The sequence below is a fragment of the Engraulis encrasicolus genome, chromosome 11 (assembly GCF_034702125.1).
Source record: "Engraulis encrasicolus isolate BLACKSEA-1 chromosome 11, IST_EnEncr_1.0, whole genome shotgun sequence".
NCBI lineage: Eukaryota > Metazoa > Chordata > Actinopteri > Clupeiformes > Engraulidae > Engraulis > Engraulis encrasicolus.
In genome coordinates, this window is record NC_085867.1 from 48,279,236 (window position 1) to 48,293,995 (window position 14,760).

At 46.6% G+C, this 14,760-nt stretch overlaps 1 protein-coding gene across 1 annotated transcript in view; it reads right to left on the bottom strand.

Moving 5' to 3' along the window:
• The window catches only part of lrrtm4l1 (leucine rich repeat transmembrane neuronal 4 like 1), a 128,317-nt gene extending 117,398 nt beyond the window's left edge, over window positions 1-10,919 (bottom strand). The window contains exon 1 of the mRNA XM_063211063.1: window positions 10,813-10,919. Coding sequence (XP_063067133.1) covers window positions 10,813-10,919 — 107 coding nt within the window. The remainder of the gene's footprint in view (window positions 1-10,812) is intronic.
• Between the last annotated feature and the right edge of the window lie 3,841 nt (window positions 10,920-14,760).

Sequence of the window (14,760 nt, forward strand, 5' to 3'; positions counted from 1 at the left end):
CCGTGATGGGCACACGGAAGTGCTTTCTATATTCCCACAAAGCACTGTGTTAACTCTAGCATTTACATACCAAATGCTAATCCTAAACAAAATAATGCTATAGCAATTTCAGTTGTGTCCTGACCAAAACATTCCCTAACCTTAACCTGTCATTAAAGACATATTTTTGAGAAATACCTTTTCCAGTTGGTTCATCAAAATTCATATAATGAATGAAAGTTAACTAACCCTAACCCTAACCTGTCAGTAGGAAATGTTTTTATTTTATTTTTATAAAATATTTGAAATTAGAGAAATCCTGAGAAAACACAAGACTGTGGAAACATAGAGCTGTGGGAGTATAGAGAGACCACTTCTGTGTGTCCATCACAGAAAATAAGTCTGTGTCCAGGAGCACGGAATTTTTGGAGATCATGTTGAGTGTTACAGTACTTGCACAGTACTGATGATGCAGAATCCATTCTGTAGTAGCCTACAGTAGCTGTAGCCTCTCTTCGCAACTCCTGCTTTGTCTGCCTACCTACATGGTCGCTGGTGGCGCACGACAAGTTACAAAAAATGTGGGGTGCACGAACTCGCGCCACGGCAGCTCGCGCCACGGCGTGTGACGTCATTTTGGGTCACGTGACGGCGCGCGCCATCGTCGCGAGTGAAGTATGAAGGAGGGTAGCGCCAGTCACGCCAAGTATGAATCCCCCTTTATGGCTGCTAGTTCCACAAGCACTTTCACTTACACGCATTCACACACTGACGCACACACACACACTCACACTTTCCTACACAACGCTCTGTGAAGCGACCTTGGGTGTTTTGAAAGGCGCTATATAAAACGAAAGTATTATTAATATTATTATTATTATTATTATTAAGAAAATAAGGAAGGGAGGAAGAATGGAGGGAAGGAAGGAAAGAAGGAATGGAAGGAAGAAAATATGTGGAGAAAAGTAAACTCAAGTCAAGAGTGCTTTATTGTCAAAAAACTATGTGACAAGGTTAGCACAGAAGTTTGAAACTGTGTTTGACCCGTCTCCCATGTGCAGTTACACTGACAGTAACCACCTGGAATCTCGTCATTTTAAGGGCAAGGCCACATGGCTTTTTGAGTTGTCAATTTTTCAAGGGCAAAAAGGCCAAAAGCCAGGGCATAAATTAAAACAAAATTCTAATGGATAAGAGTGGAGAAAATGTGTGATTCTTAGATGCAATTTCACACATTTTAATGCATTTTAATCAACTAGGCGTCCGGCTTAGTCAGAGAGGGCATCAAGGCCACTGTGGCCTTATGGCAGATATTTTTTTCAAGGGCATAAGGCCAAAGTGGGAGGGCACGAGGGCCATGGCCCTCATGAAATTCCTGCCCTGGTAACCACACTAGGGCTGTAATGATACACTCAACTCAAGATTCGATTTATATCACGATTTTTGACCTACGGTTCGATACAACCCACGATGTGTGAAATGTATCTCATTTGAAGTCTGTAAGCACGATTACAATGTATCATATGGTTGTTCCCTGGACTGAAGGATAACAAAACTCCTTACATCACAATACAGTATCGTGACTCTGAGTATCACGATGTCTCGGTTCGATCCAATATCGTGACAGCCCTAAACCACACACACACAAACACACACACACACACACACACACACACACACACACACACACACACACACACACACACACACACACACACACACACACACACACACACACACACACACACACACACACACACAATGTGCAATATAAACCAACATACTGATACATGAATTTACATTCTTTCATTAGTTCACTATCTGAAATTTGGATTAAGCATATGCATACATCTTTGTTCTCACTGGAGAACGGACTTCTCGTGACAATACGGCTCTCTCAGGAGAGCGGCTGTCCACGTGGTGGACCGATCCTCAAAGTGCTCCACGCCAACTACTGCACTCAAGAAGCTGAGATAGGATTACAACGGAGAAGAATTTGCTGGTGATTCCAAAAGTCAAAACAAGGTGTGGAGAGGCAGCCTTTAGCTTCTATGCTTCAAAGCTTTGGAACCAGCTTCCAGATGACGTAAAAAATGCACCCACTATTGATAGCTTTAAATCTAGACTCAAGACAAAGCTGTTCTCAGATGCTTTCCCCTAGCTTAAATGTATTATTATTATTTTTATTTTTATTTATAATTTTATTATTTATATATTTATGTTTATTTAATTTGTTTTATTTTATTTTACTATTATTTTTACCTTATGTTTTATCTTAATGTTTTAAATGTTTTTTGACTCTAATTTATTTCCTTCTTTCTTCCCTGTTTCCTTTCATTTACATTTGTTAACTTTGTGAAGCACATTGAGTTGCACCTGTGTATGAAATGCGCTAAATAAATAAACTTGCCTTGCCTTGCCTTACATGGCTTATTGGACAAAGTCGCTGGCCATGGTGCTGAAGTAGAGGTTGCACGGTACACAAGTAATGTCTACACCAGTGATTTTCAACCTATGGGCCGGGGCTCACTGGTGGGCCATGAAGGTATTCCAAGTGGGCCTTGAAATAATTTTCTAAAAATTGTAATCACATTTTGGTGTGTGTTGCTGTTGATTTATTTGAGTTTTATTCGTAATTGGGTCAGAGGTGGGCCCCGGACATTTGTGACAATTTCGAGTGGGCCCCAAGTTGGAAAAGGTTGGGAACCCCTGGTCTACACAGTAAACATTCTCGAGCTCGGGAATCCCGGGCACCACTGAGACCTCGGGCAGTATCTGCGCTAGGGATGGGCAATATGACGACATTACCAGATCGTCTCGAATCTGCTAAAGTGAAGAAATCATATAGATCGTCTTGCAGCGGGGATGTGTACTATTCGTAGCAGAGTGATATCTACGTACTTGTGTTGTTGTTTTCACTATTATTCTTTACGTAATTTCATTTCAATTTTGTACTTTATCAGTGTCATCAGTGTGTTTACATTTTATTCATTGTTAATTACAAATTGCAAATTGCATTGTTTTTTTGTTGCTCTATTTTTTCGTGGGTGCGAAGACAGGTCAGCAGAGAATAAATGCTGTGTAGTTAATTAAGGGGTTTTCCGAATTTCAGTGCAATGACATTACACAGAATGATGGCTGAGCGGAGAATGAGATGCAGGTGGATAAATCTTTTTTGTGCTGAATTCCGATGAATGACAGTTGAGCGGAAAATAGAATTCAGGTGCTTTAGGGCATTTCAAATTTCCGCTTCTCCCGAACTTTCGTTTTTAACTAAATGTACATTTCTCTGACACAGTCACTCACAGCACACACACACACGCACGCACGCACGCACGCACGCACGCACGCACGCACGCACACACACACACACACACACACACACACACACACACACACACACACACACACACACACACACACACACTGTGCATTAAGAAGACTAACATATTGATGGACAACAAATGCAAAGTGCAAATAAATGGTAGAATGGAGAAGAAATGAATGAAGGAAGGAAGAAAGGAGAGAAGAAAGAAGGGAGGGAGGGAGGGAGGGATGAGGTGATACACATGGGAGACGAGGAGGAAGAAAAAAAAGACAAATGGAATGGACTAATGATAGAAGGGAGGGAAAAGGCATGGAAGGAAAAGGGTAGCCTCACTCGGCATCCTACGTACTAACGCCAAGACACTTGGCTCCGCACTACGTTTGGTACCTGTTTTCTGTGGAGCGATGTTGACCGGTAGGATTTCTGACAAACGGTCCTACATTGTACTTTTATCCTACAGTAGGATATTCTGTCAGACATGTCTGCTAAATGGTCCTACATCGCTATAGATAGACGTCAGACATGTTTGTTCAACAACTTCTAAGCTAAATCCTGATTTTTCTGAAAATGTCCTTCCTGCTTCCTGCAATCGTGTCAGATCAAACAAAGTCCAGACCATGAATAAGAAATGGAAATGGGATGGTCAGGACCAGGCTAGGAAAGGGGTAGGGAGAGAGCAAAAAGAAGAACGGACAGATGAGGAAATATAGCAAAGGAAGAAGAAGGAAGAGATGCTCATGTTTAAAAGACAATATATTGCTGCAAAACTAAAGGCTTTCCAAATAGTTAAGCAGCATTCCATGGAAAATTACAAGGCGACACATACTCACTTAATAAACCTCTGATTTTAAAGCGGCTCAATACTTAACCATCACAGTCAGTGCACGTGAAATGCCACAATGGTTTTGAACAACCCGTTTCAGATAATACCAGTCCCCTTCTCTTAACCCGTTTCAGATAATCCCAGTCCCCTTCAACAACCCGTTTCAGATAATACCAATCCCAACAACCCGTTTCAGATAATACCAGTCCCCTTCAACAACCCGTTTCAGATAATACCAGTCCCCTTCTCTTAACCCGTTTCAGATAATACCAGTCCCAACAACCCGTTTCAGATAATACCAGTCCCAACAACCCGTTTCAGATAATACCAGTCCCAACAACCCGTTTCAGATAATACCAGTCCCAATAACCCGTTTCAGATAATACCAGTCCCAACAACCCGTTTCAGATAATACCAGTCCCCTTCTCAAACAACCCATTTCAGATAATACCAGTACCCTTCTCCAACAACTCATTTCAGAAAATACCAGTCCACCTCTCTTACAGTAAGCCTGTGTGCTACACCAGCACCCTTCCCTCGTCCCGGTATAAGGGTATAAGTATAGCATCCTCCTCTCCAAAACCTTTTAGACCATATTTGTGTTCTCTCCAAGATGCTTTTAAGGGCTACTAGCTTCATTCCTCACAACCTCCCATCTAATACCATCTCTCTTTTCCACAGCTACACGAGCGGATGAGTGGGCTAAGGAAAGGTTGCGGCATGACCACAAAAATATAGAGGGCTACAGAGTGTTAAAATTCAATACTTAGACAGTAGCCTGTGGCCAAATGCACTCTAGAAGATGTGAAATAGACTCCCTAAGTGTTGAATTAACAGGTTTTTTTGTGTGTTTTCTTTTTTTTTACCGCATACTCCAATTTCAAATGGACATCATGTATGACTATTTGCTTTTAATTAACAGGACCAGCCAAGGAATGATAATTAAACAATGGACATGGACACAGAGTTATTAAATCCTAGCAACCATCTCCCTCCAGAGCCTGTTAGATACGTATTGCCAGCCAGCCTGCCATCCAGCTCCCTCTCCCCCACCCCCCCTTTCTTCTTAGGGGGTCAGCACTACCAACGCGTCAGGGTTCATCACCACCAGGGCCGCTAACAGCTTTCGCTGGGCCCAGGACAAAGTCATCTGAAAGGGCCCCCCACTAACCTAATACATACAATGTAATGGGGACCCAGTTCTGTTCTGGACCCCCTATCACCCTGGGCCAGGGACAAAAATACCCATTTGTCTCCCCACCTGTCCGCGGGCCTGATAACCACCAACAGCCATTTCAGACACACACACACACACACACACACACACACACACACACACACACACACACACACACACACACACACACACACAGCTCTCCATCCTCCCCAGATGAGCGGGCCTGGCCTCCATTACAGAAATGTCTTCGCTCATACTTATAACTTTTTGTCCACACAGACAGACTCACACACTTAGCCAAACTTTTAATTAATAACCAAGCTATTCCGAGTCATCAGACTAATGAGATTGTTTCTTCGCCGACTCACACGTATAAGTAATATTTAATTTACCACTGGTCTTTCTGGCATACAGTACAGCAACTGGGTGCAATCGAGGATGGGGGATGTTTGCGTGTGTGTGTGTGTGTGTGTGTGTGTGTGTGTGTGTGTGTGCGTGTGTGTGTGTGTGTGTGTGTGTGTGTGTGTGAGTGTGTGTGTGAGTGTGTATGTGTGTGTGTTGGGGGTGTGTGTCTGTGTGTGTGTGTGTGTGTGTGTGTGTGTGTGTGTGTGTGTGTGTGTGTGTGTGCGTGTGTGCGTGAGTGTGTGAGTGTGTGTGTGTGTGTGTGCGTGCGTGCGTGTGTGTGTGTGTGTGTGTGTGTGAGTGTGTGTGTGGGTGTGTGTGTGTGTGCGTATTTGTGTGTGTGTGTGTGCGTGAGTGTGTGTGTGGGATAAGTTCAGGGGGCAGCTGTCAGCTGTTCATCATACTTGTTCTTCATTAGGAGAGATGAAATGGGAGTAAGAGGCATTATTTGCATCAACACTGTTCCAAGTTGTTTTCCTTCTGTTTTTTTTAGACATATTATGCGAGATGAGAAAAACTGTCAACGACCTCATTTGACATCATTAGAAACCACTATGACAAAACTCTCACATAACAGACAGATAGACAGACAGACACACAGACAGACAACCATCAAAAAACAGGTCCTCTTCCATTAATTACGAATGACAGACAGCATACATTTGAAGAATCCCACTCCAACTCCCATTGTCATTGTGACACAGCACTCCACAGCAAACACAAGCAAACACACACAAAAGTGTTGACTGCACACTGCACACAACGAAATTGCATTTTATGCCTCACCCGTGCAAGAAGGCAGCCCCCAATGGCGCCCCAAGGGAGCAGTGTGGTGGGAAGGTACCATGCTCAGGATACCTCAGTCATGGCGGACGATGGGGGAGAGCACTGGTTAATTACTCCCCCCACCAACCTGGAGGGTCGGGAGTCAAACCGACAACCTTTGTGCTCCAAGTCTGACTCTCCAACCACTAACCCACCTGACTGTATTATTGTGTGATGTAAGCATTGATGCCAGACAGGACCTAAACGGCTGCAGCGCAAAATAAACACAAAAAAACCATATAAGAATCATAAAAAATAGTACATGCATACTGTAAAGACAACATAAACATAAACTCAACTCGCTTGCCAAAAGCAAACCAGTTGGGGTGCTCTCAGACCAAAGAATAGCTGATTTGGAATGTCTGCAATACAGAATATTACACAGTGCTCCATTTCCAGGTCTTCAGTGTGAGTGAGCAATCAGGCCTGTTGGCTTGCCATATAATAATGGATTATAGGGGACTTGTCGCGATGCTCTAGCTCAGTGATTCTCAAAGTGTGGTCCGGGGACCACTGATGGGCCGCGACAGAGCTCAGGTGGTCCGCGAGGAGATTTCTACTTTTCCAAGTCAAGCCTGTAGTAGGTTATATTTATAACATTAGCAAAAAGCTAAACATGGCTGAAGTCATATTTTCACCACAATAAGACAGGCTTGTAAACGTGAATAAAAAGCAAGTGATCTGCACCAAAATTAGCAGTGTCAAATTAGCACCCGTCAACTGTCAATTCAGTTGACAGGTGGTCCCTGATCGTTTTTGGGGGGAGAAAGTGGTCCTTGGTCTGAAAAAGTGTGAGAAACACCGCTCTAGCTCCAGCTCCTCTAGCTCTAGGTGAGTGGAAAATGGCCCCCGCCCGCGTTACAACTGCCTCACTGAACTGAAGCGCCCTCCCCATACACTTACAGGCCATAATTTTACGGGCATTCATTTTGAAATTGAGCGGCAGCACATTTTGTGCACTTTTTTTCTTCTATTCCCCCACCACCACCTCCACCACCACCACCACCACCACCACCACCACCACCACCACTACCACCACCAGCACCACTACCACTACCACCACTACCTCCACCACCACCAGCTCCGCCACCACCACTACCATCACCACCACTACCTTCACCTCACCACCCTCACCTCACCACCACCACCACCACCACTACCATCACCACCACTACCTTCACCTCACCACCACCACCACCCAGCGCCTCCACCACCACCACTACCACCACTACCTCCACCACCACCACCTCTACCACTACCACCACCACCACCGCCACCACCACCACCGCCACCACTACCCCCACCTCCACCTCCACCACCACCACCTCTACCACCACCACCAGCTCCACCACCACCTTCACCACCAACACTACCTCCAGCTCCACCACCACCTCCAATACCACCACCACTACCACCACCTCCACCACCACCACTACCACCACCACCACTCAGGGGCGTCGTGGAGGAAGAGGGATAAGTGGCATATTTACTGTCGCGGCTTAAATCACCGCAGGGTTTTGTATGGGCCAGTGGTGGCAGCCAAGGGATGATTCACATGCCACAGAGGAGGAGGAGGAGAGAGAGAGAGAGAGAGAGAGAGGGGATTCAAATGCCACAGAGAGACAGAGAGAGAGAGAGAGAGAGAGAGAGAGAGAGAGAGAGAGAGAGAGAGAGGGGATTCACATGCCACACAGAGAGAGAGAGAGAGAGAGAGAGAGAGAGAGAGAGAGAGAGAGAGAGAGAGAGGGGAGGGATGCACCTGCCAGAGAGAGAGAGAGAGAGAGAGAGGGAGGATTCACATGCCACAGAGAGAGAGAGAGAGGGAGAGAGAGAGGGGGGTGGGGGGGTTCACCTGCCACAGAGGGAAAGAAGGGGGGCAGAGAGAGAGAGAGAGAGAGAGAGAGAGAGAGAGAACTGCTCACACACGCGCACACACACACACACACACACACACACACACACACACACACACACACACACACACACACACACACACACACACACACACACACACACACACACACACACACACACACACACGTTTCAGGGAAACAACAGGCCTCCCTCCTGCTGAGAGGGTGGTTTGCACAGAGGGGAGTGTGGAGACGTTGAAAGATGTCTACCCACACAGCCCTTCGTTTGAACAGGTGGACGAGAAGAGGAAAAGGAGGAAAGAGGGAGAAGACATGCGGAGGAAGAGAACAGAACAGATACATGACACCAGGAAAGGAGGAGTATTTCGGATGAAAAGTGGAGGAATGGCATGGTGCGAGACGTGGTGGATTTTACACAGGTCATAATGACTGCACATGGGACAGCCATGGGCTCATGGTTAGCATGGTAGCTGGTAGTCTTGTAATGGGAAGGTCACAGGTTCAATTCCCACATTATCCATGGCTGAAGTGCCCTTGAGCAAGCGTGTACCACATTACTCCAGGGGACTGTGTCCAAATCCACTGACATAACTCTGAAATAACTGCTTTGAATAAAAGTGTCAGCTACCTACAGCAAGTGTAATGCAATGCCATTTAATGTAATCCTATGTAATGTAACAAAAGGATGAAAAATGAGAATCGGGGCCAACAGACGACATGGTAGGAATGTCTAGCACCCCCTGGGACAGAATGGTGGGAGACCATGATGTCTACTGTCCATCATACGCAAACGAGATAGGACCACAAGAGCATAGCCACAGCCTCTCTCTCTCTCTCTCTCTCTCCATGATGTCTACTGTCCATTATACGTAAACGAGATAGGACTACAAGAGGATAGCCACAGTCTATGTGCTCTCTCTCTCTCTCTCTCTCTCTCTCTCTCTCTCTCTCTCTCTCTCTCTCTCTCTCCATCCCTCTCTCTCTCCATTAAAGCGCAGATGTGCATGGCTGCTGGAAGTGTACAGCACCCTTGAGAGCAGGTAATGAGGATGAGTGTACGCGCACGCTGCACTGCCATGATTGCGTTATGTAAATCAACTTACGCAACTCAACGATCAAGTAGAAGTATCATTCAGCCTATTTTTTTAATCTGTTTCGATTTTTTTGTGAGCAGTGCCTGATTGACTGAATGGTACATGATGTGACTTTCTCAGAATTTTTATTCCATATACATACCGATGAAGTCTCCATATACACGTGTGGATTTGTTAGGGCTGCCTGATTCTTGCCAGGCAATGACTCCCAAGTAACGCAACACTTTCAGCATTGCAACTAGTCAGGTCAAGAGCTATGCAAGTACTTTCTGAGTTCCCGAAAATACGGGAACTCCTCCCACTTTGTCGGTAAGCAAACAACCATAAGCAAACCAAGGGAGGGGTTCAACCATGCCGTTTGGGAAATGTTCATTGTTATGCTCTTGGTCAGACCAAGTCTCAAAGAGATTTGAACGTTGATGATAATCAGGCTAGCCTGACTCTCATGACTCTTTTGTTGGGAACTTCTAATAGCTAAGATAGTATGGTGTGACACTGCAAGATTAGTAACACTGTTCCATGTGCACTGGGAGGGCTATAATTATTTGATCAGAATTACAATATCATTGCGAATAATTTGCATTTGCTGAGAGCCAAATTAGTGGAGGCGTGCTACGACAGATGAGTCCCATTTGTTTGAGAGTTACCCAGGCCACAGACAAAGCCGTCATGAAATTAAAAAAGGGAAGACACAGGAGTCACAACAACAGAGTTCCTAATTATGCAGTGACCTCCTAATTGGATGGATTGTTAAGAAAACAAGCACTGTATGAATCTATCAAGACTGCCAAGGATATAGAAAGGTTCTGCACAGTAATAAATAGTGGTAATTCAACAATTAGGGAGTCTGGGACCAAACACATGCTTGAATGTTCAATCAACTTTCTAGGTGTTGAATTAACACCTCATCTTTTTAAACTGGGTGCACGATTCCAATCCAGAGATGGTTCTATGGAGAAACAAAAATCCCTGGCAATCACTGGTGGATGGCTGTTTGTTATTCCAAACACACAGGTCAAGGAAGAAATCAAAACAGTAGCGTTATTGTACAGTACACAAGGGAGCGTGCGTGGGGACATTTCAATTTCCCAGCGAGTGTGCGCGAGGCAGATCTCGGGAGCGTCCTGATAACTGCCTGTAGCTTATCACCACGCGCGCGCGCGCGCTCGCTCGAACGCTCTTCAGGTGTTTATCTGCTTTCCTCCAACTCGTGCGTGATCCCGTGTGTGTGACCAGAGGTGTGGCAGATAGACCAAATCAAACGGCGTCACTGCGAGCCACTGACTGTGACAGGAGTAGCTTATTGTGACCGTTGGCGCAACAGGGGGCGAAAAGAGGCGTCGGCAATGAGGCCATTCAGGTGTGCAAGGAGCTGACAGTTTGACAGCTCCTTCAGTGCGGTCGCTGGGTTTAACATGACAACTCTCCAGCAGGCTGGGGTACACTCCCACTCTCCTGACTCCAAGATAGCCCGCTCTCTTCGCAGAGGCACGGAGCCAGAGAAGGACCACATCCGGCGCGGAGCAAAATGCGTGGTTTTGTTTCCCATCAGTTCTTACTGGGAGGGAGACGCAGAAAGAAGTGACATTTTGGCTCTTATTAGGAAGGAGATCCAAGCAGGCAGCGCACTGCATACGTCCCTGGTACAGACTGCCCACATAGTTATAGCGCTCCGTTTCAGCAGCACGGTAGGTGCCGTGGGTTCACAAAGTACAGAGTCCGCATCTAAAAAAAAACAAAAAAAAACAGCGAAAGCCAAACTAACGGCTTGAACTGAAACGGCAGACAGAGCAGTAATTGGATCCAAACCTGCCGAGGTCCTGCCCGGCGAGTTAGTCAATAGGACCATTATGGAGCACGCGAGAGGAACACGGGCTCGCCACAGCAGGCTCATTAGAGCGGTCTGACGCTAACGAGGAAGAATGGGGAGTGGGGGGGTTCCAGGCTTTTCTGTAACTGTTAAAGAGTTGACCCGCCGTATTGACTTTTGTAGGTATACCTTAGCGGAGGGCAGGAATAGCTACAAAATAATGAAGTTTTTTAACGACATGGCGAAGGTGCATAGGCTACAACCTACAATGAAAAAAAAAATCCCTGGCAACTCGCCCCCCCCCTCCCCCCAGCATGAAACGCACACGACTCAACAGTTAATATTATTTTCCCCTGTAGTCTTAACGCTCCAAGAGATTCGTTTAGGGGCTTGACAACGGTTCACATTTGAAAACCTCTCCAACCACCAAACGGGAGCCTCTCTCCCACCGCAACATCAGTTTCAGTACACATCAATCTCCCAAATTTGAGAAGGAAACCACGCTGTCCCGCTTTAGTGCGTATTATTACAGATCACACAACGAAACACAAGTTTTGAAGAATAAGGTAGGCTATTGGTTTGGAACACTTACCCATATCAGCAAGGCTGGCTTTTTTTGTTAGTAAGTCCTCAGCGCCCCTGTAAGCCAGTGGTCTCTGCGCAGCACGGTCTCCCAAGGCTGCCGCTGCACCTGCTCCTCAATATGCGCTAAGGATCGGGTGGAAAAAACAAACGCGATGATGAAACGTTAAATTCATGGCTACACGCTGGATGTCGCCGCGCGTCTCCCTGATGAAAACCGACACTTCAACCCGGTCGCAATGATGCATTTCGTGCTACGTGACTCTAAATTGCATTCTGCGAAAGCAGGCAATGCATAACCATAAGCCAAAGCAATATGAAAGAGTAAATTCTAAAGCGTTGTAGGAGTAGGCGAACTATGCGCCGGGAGCGGAAGGCGCCCCTTGCACAGGACTATCTGCCGAGGAGCGAGCCTACGCAAATGTGTCATTATTCCGTGCACAAGTTGCGCAACTCCCCTTTTCCCTCCGTCTTCTCCCTGTGTGCGCGTCTCTGTGTGTGAGTGTGTGTGTGTGACTGTGCAGCGCGCTTGTCTTGCCTTCCAGCACAGCGGGACTATCAGAACAAGGCTTCATGACAATGACAAAAAAGCGTCACTAAGGGGTGTCATTGTTCAAAACCTGCCCCTAAGCTTTCCAGAATAACGATAATGATAAAATAAAATAAAAATAAATAAATATGAGTGCACTATTGTTCCTTTTCATTCATGACAACCCAGGAATCGGGCTTTCACAGAGATTGTCTGAAACACTGAAACATGAACGCAAAGCTGCAAATAAACACAGGCCTAATTGCACAACACAAATATAGCGAGACAAAATTATTAAATAGTAGCGCAACACCAACAATAATGATGATGATGATGATGATGATGATGATGAAGAGGAGGAGGATGACGGTACTGGTGCTGGTGATGATGATGGTGATGATGATGATGATGATGATGATGATGAATAGGAGGAGGAGGATGAAGGTGCTGCTGGTGATGATGATGATGATGGTGGTGGTGGTGGTGATTATAATTATGATGACTACCATGATGACAGTGATTTACTGGTTGTTGTGTTTGCAACTTGACTGCACACGACGCAGCATTATATCCTTGGATAGGTTTGTAGGGTGTGTTTTGCTGTTGTGCTGTGTTTCGCTATAGGACTCGGCAGCCTGATCTGTGTCACTGTTAACCTCATGTTCACCTTGTTGCAGCCACCTCCCTGCACTGTTCATGCATGGCCCGCCCGCAGGCAAGCCCATGTTCTCAGGGTCATGGGATAAATGAGATTGCTGCTACAGTAGGTTACTGTACAGGAAACACGTATTCGATCAGCAGCTGGGCTTCACCTGTAAAGGGAAGTGACAGAGCAGATACAGTTCATTAGGTAAAGGAAAGGTATACAGTAGCAGGGCCGTAACCAGACATTTTCAAGTACCGGGGTCAAATCCTGCATGCTGTGTACTGCAGGCGTCACCAACGTTGTGCCCGTGGTCACCAGGTAGCCCTCCAGGAGCTTCAGAGGAGCCTGCCCACCAAGGATGTTAATAAGCAGTGACAACTACAAGATTTTAGTTATTTTGTATGTTTTTCTTCATTTAAAATATGAGATTATTTCTCTCTAACCTATAATCAAATTATCATTCAATCATATTGTGATTTGGGAATGATGTCAAGACATCAGTAGAGGATTTTGAACAAAAGTAAGCCTCGGATAGCCCTTGGTAGCCCTCGGTAGCCCTTGATAGCCCCCGGGTAGCCCTCGATAGCCCTCGAGTAGCCCTCGGTAGCCCCCGGGTAGCCCTCGGTAGCCCCCGGGTAGCCCTTGATAGCCCTCAATAGCCCTCGTTAGCCCTTGGTAGCCCTCGGTAGCCCTCGGTAGCCCTTGGTAGCCCTCGGTAGCCCTCGGTAGCCCTCGATAGCCCCCGGGTAATCCTCGGTAGCCCTCGATAGCCCTCGGTAGCCCCCGGGTAGCCCTTGGTAGCCCTCGGTAGCCCCCGGGTAGCCCTTGGTAGCCCTCGGTAGGCCTCGGTAGCCCTCGGTAGCCCCCGGGTCGCCCTCGGTAGCCCCCGGGTAGCCCTCGGTAGCCCTTGGTAGCCCTCGGTAGCCCCCGGGTAGCCCTCGGTAGCCCTTGGTAGCCCCCGGGTAGCCCTTGGTAGCCCTCGGTAGCCCTCGATAGCCCTGGGTAGCCCCCGGGTAGCCCTCGGTAGCCCTCGATAGCCCTCGGTAGCCCCCGGGTAGCCCTCGGTAGCCCTCGGTAGCCCTTGGTAGCCCCCGGTAGCCCTCAGACCCAGAAAAGTTGGGGACCCCTGCTGTACTGCATACTGTAGCCTACATTTAGAGTGCTTCCAACACTTCAGTCAAACTCTTAAGTTTGCTTTCATTAATCACTGCCTTGAGTATAAATGGGGGTGGCATACAGACTGAATTTATCATTGTTGATCATAGATCGATTTTCATCATAGATACATTTTACATTACTGAAAAAAAAATACAGAGGACATGACCTATGTGTCCTGTCCTCAATGGTAGTTATGGCCATGTACAGTAGGGCTTTTATAGACCACGACATGAAAGGGAAACAGGCAAGGTGTATTATGGGCAGTCATGGGTAAGTGGTTAGGGCCTCAGACTTGTAGCCCAAAGGTTGCTGGTTTGACTCCTGACCTGCCAGGTTGGTGGTGGTGGTGGTGGCCAGTTCTCTTCTTTGACAGACATTTCAGGTGTGCTCTTCCACCTATGCAGAATTCTGGAAAAACTTAGAAAACAGAGTGAGGGGGACTGTGTGTGTGTGTGTGTGTGTGTGTGTGTGTGTGTGTGTGTGTGTGTGTGTGTGTGTGCGTGCGTGCGTGCGTGTGTGTGTGGGGGTCATGT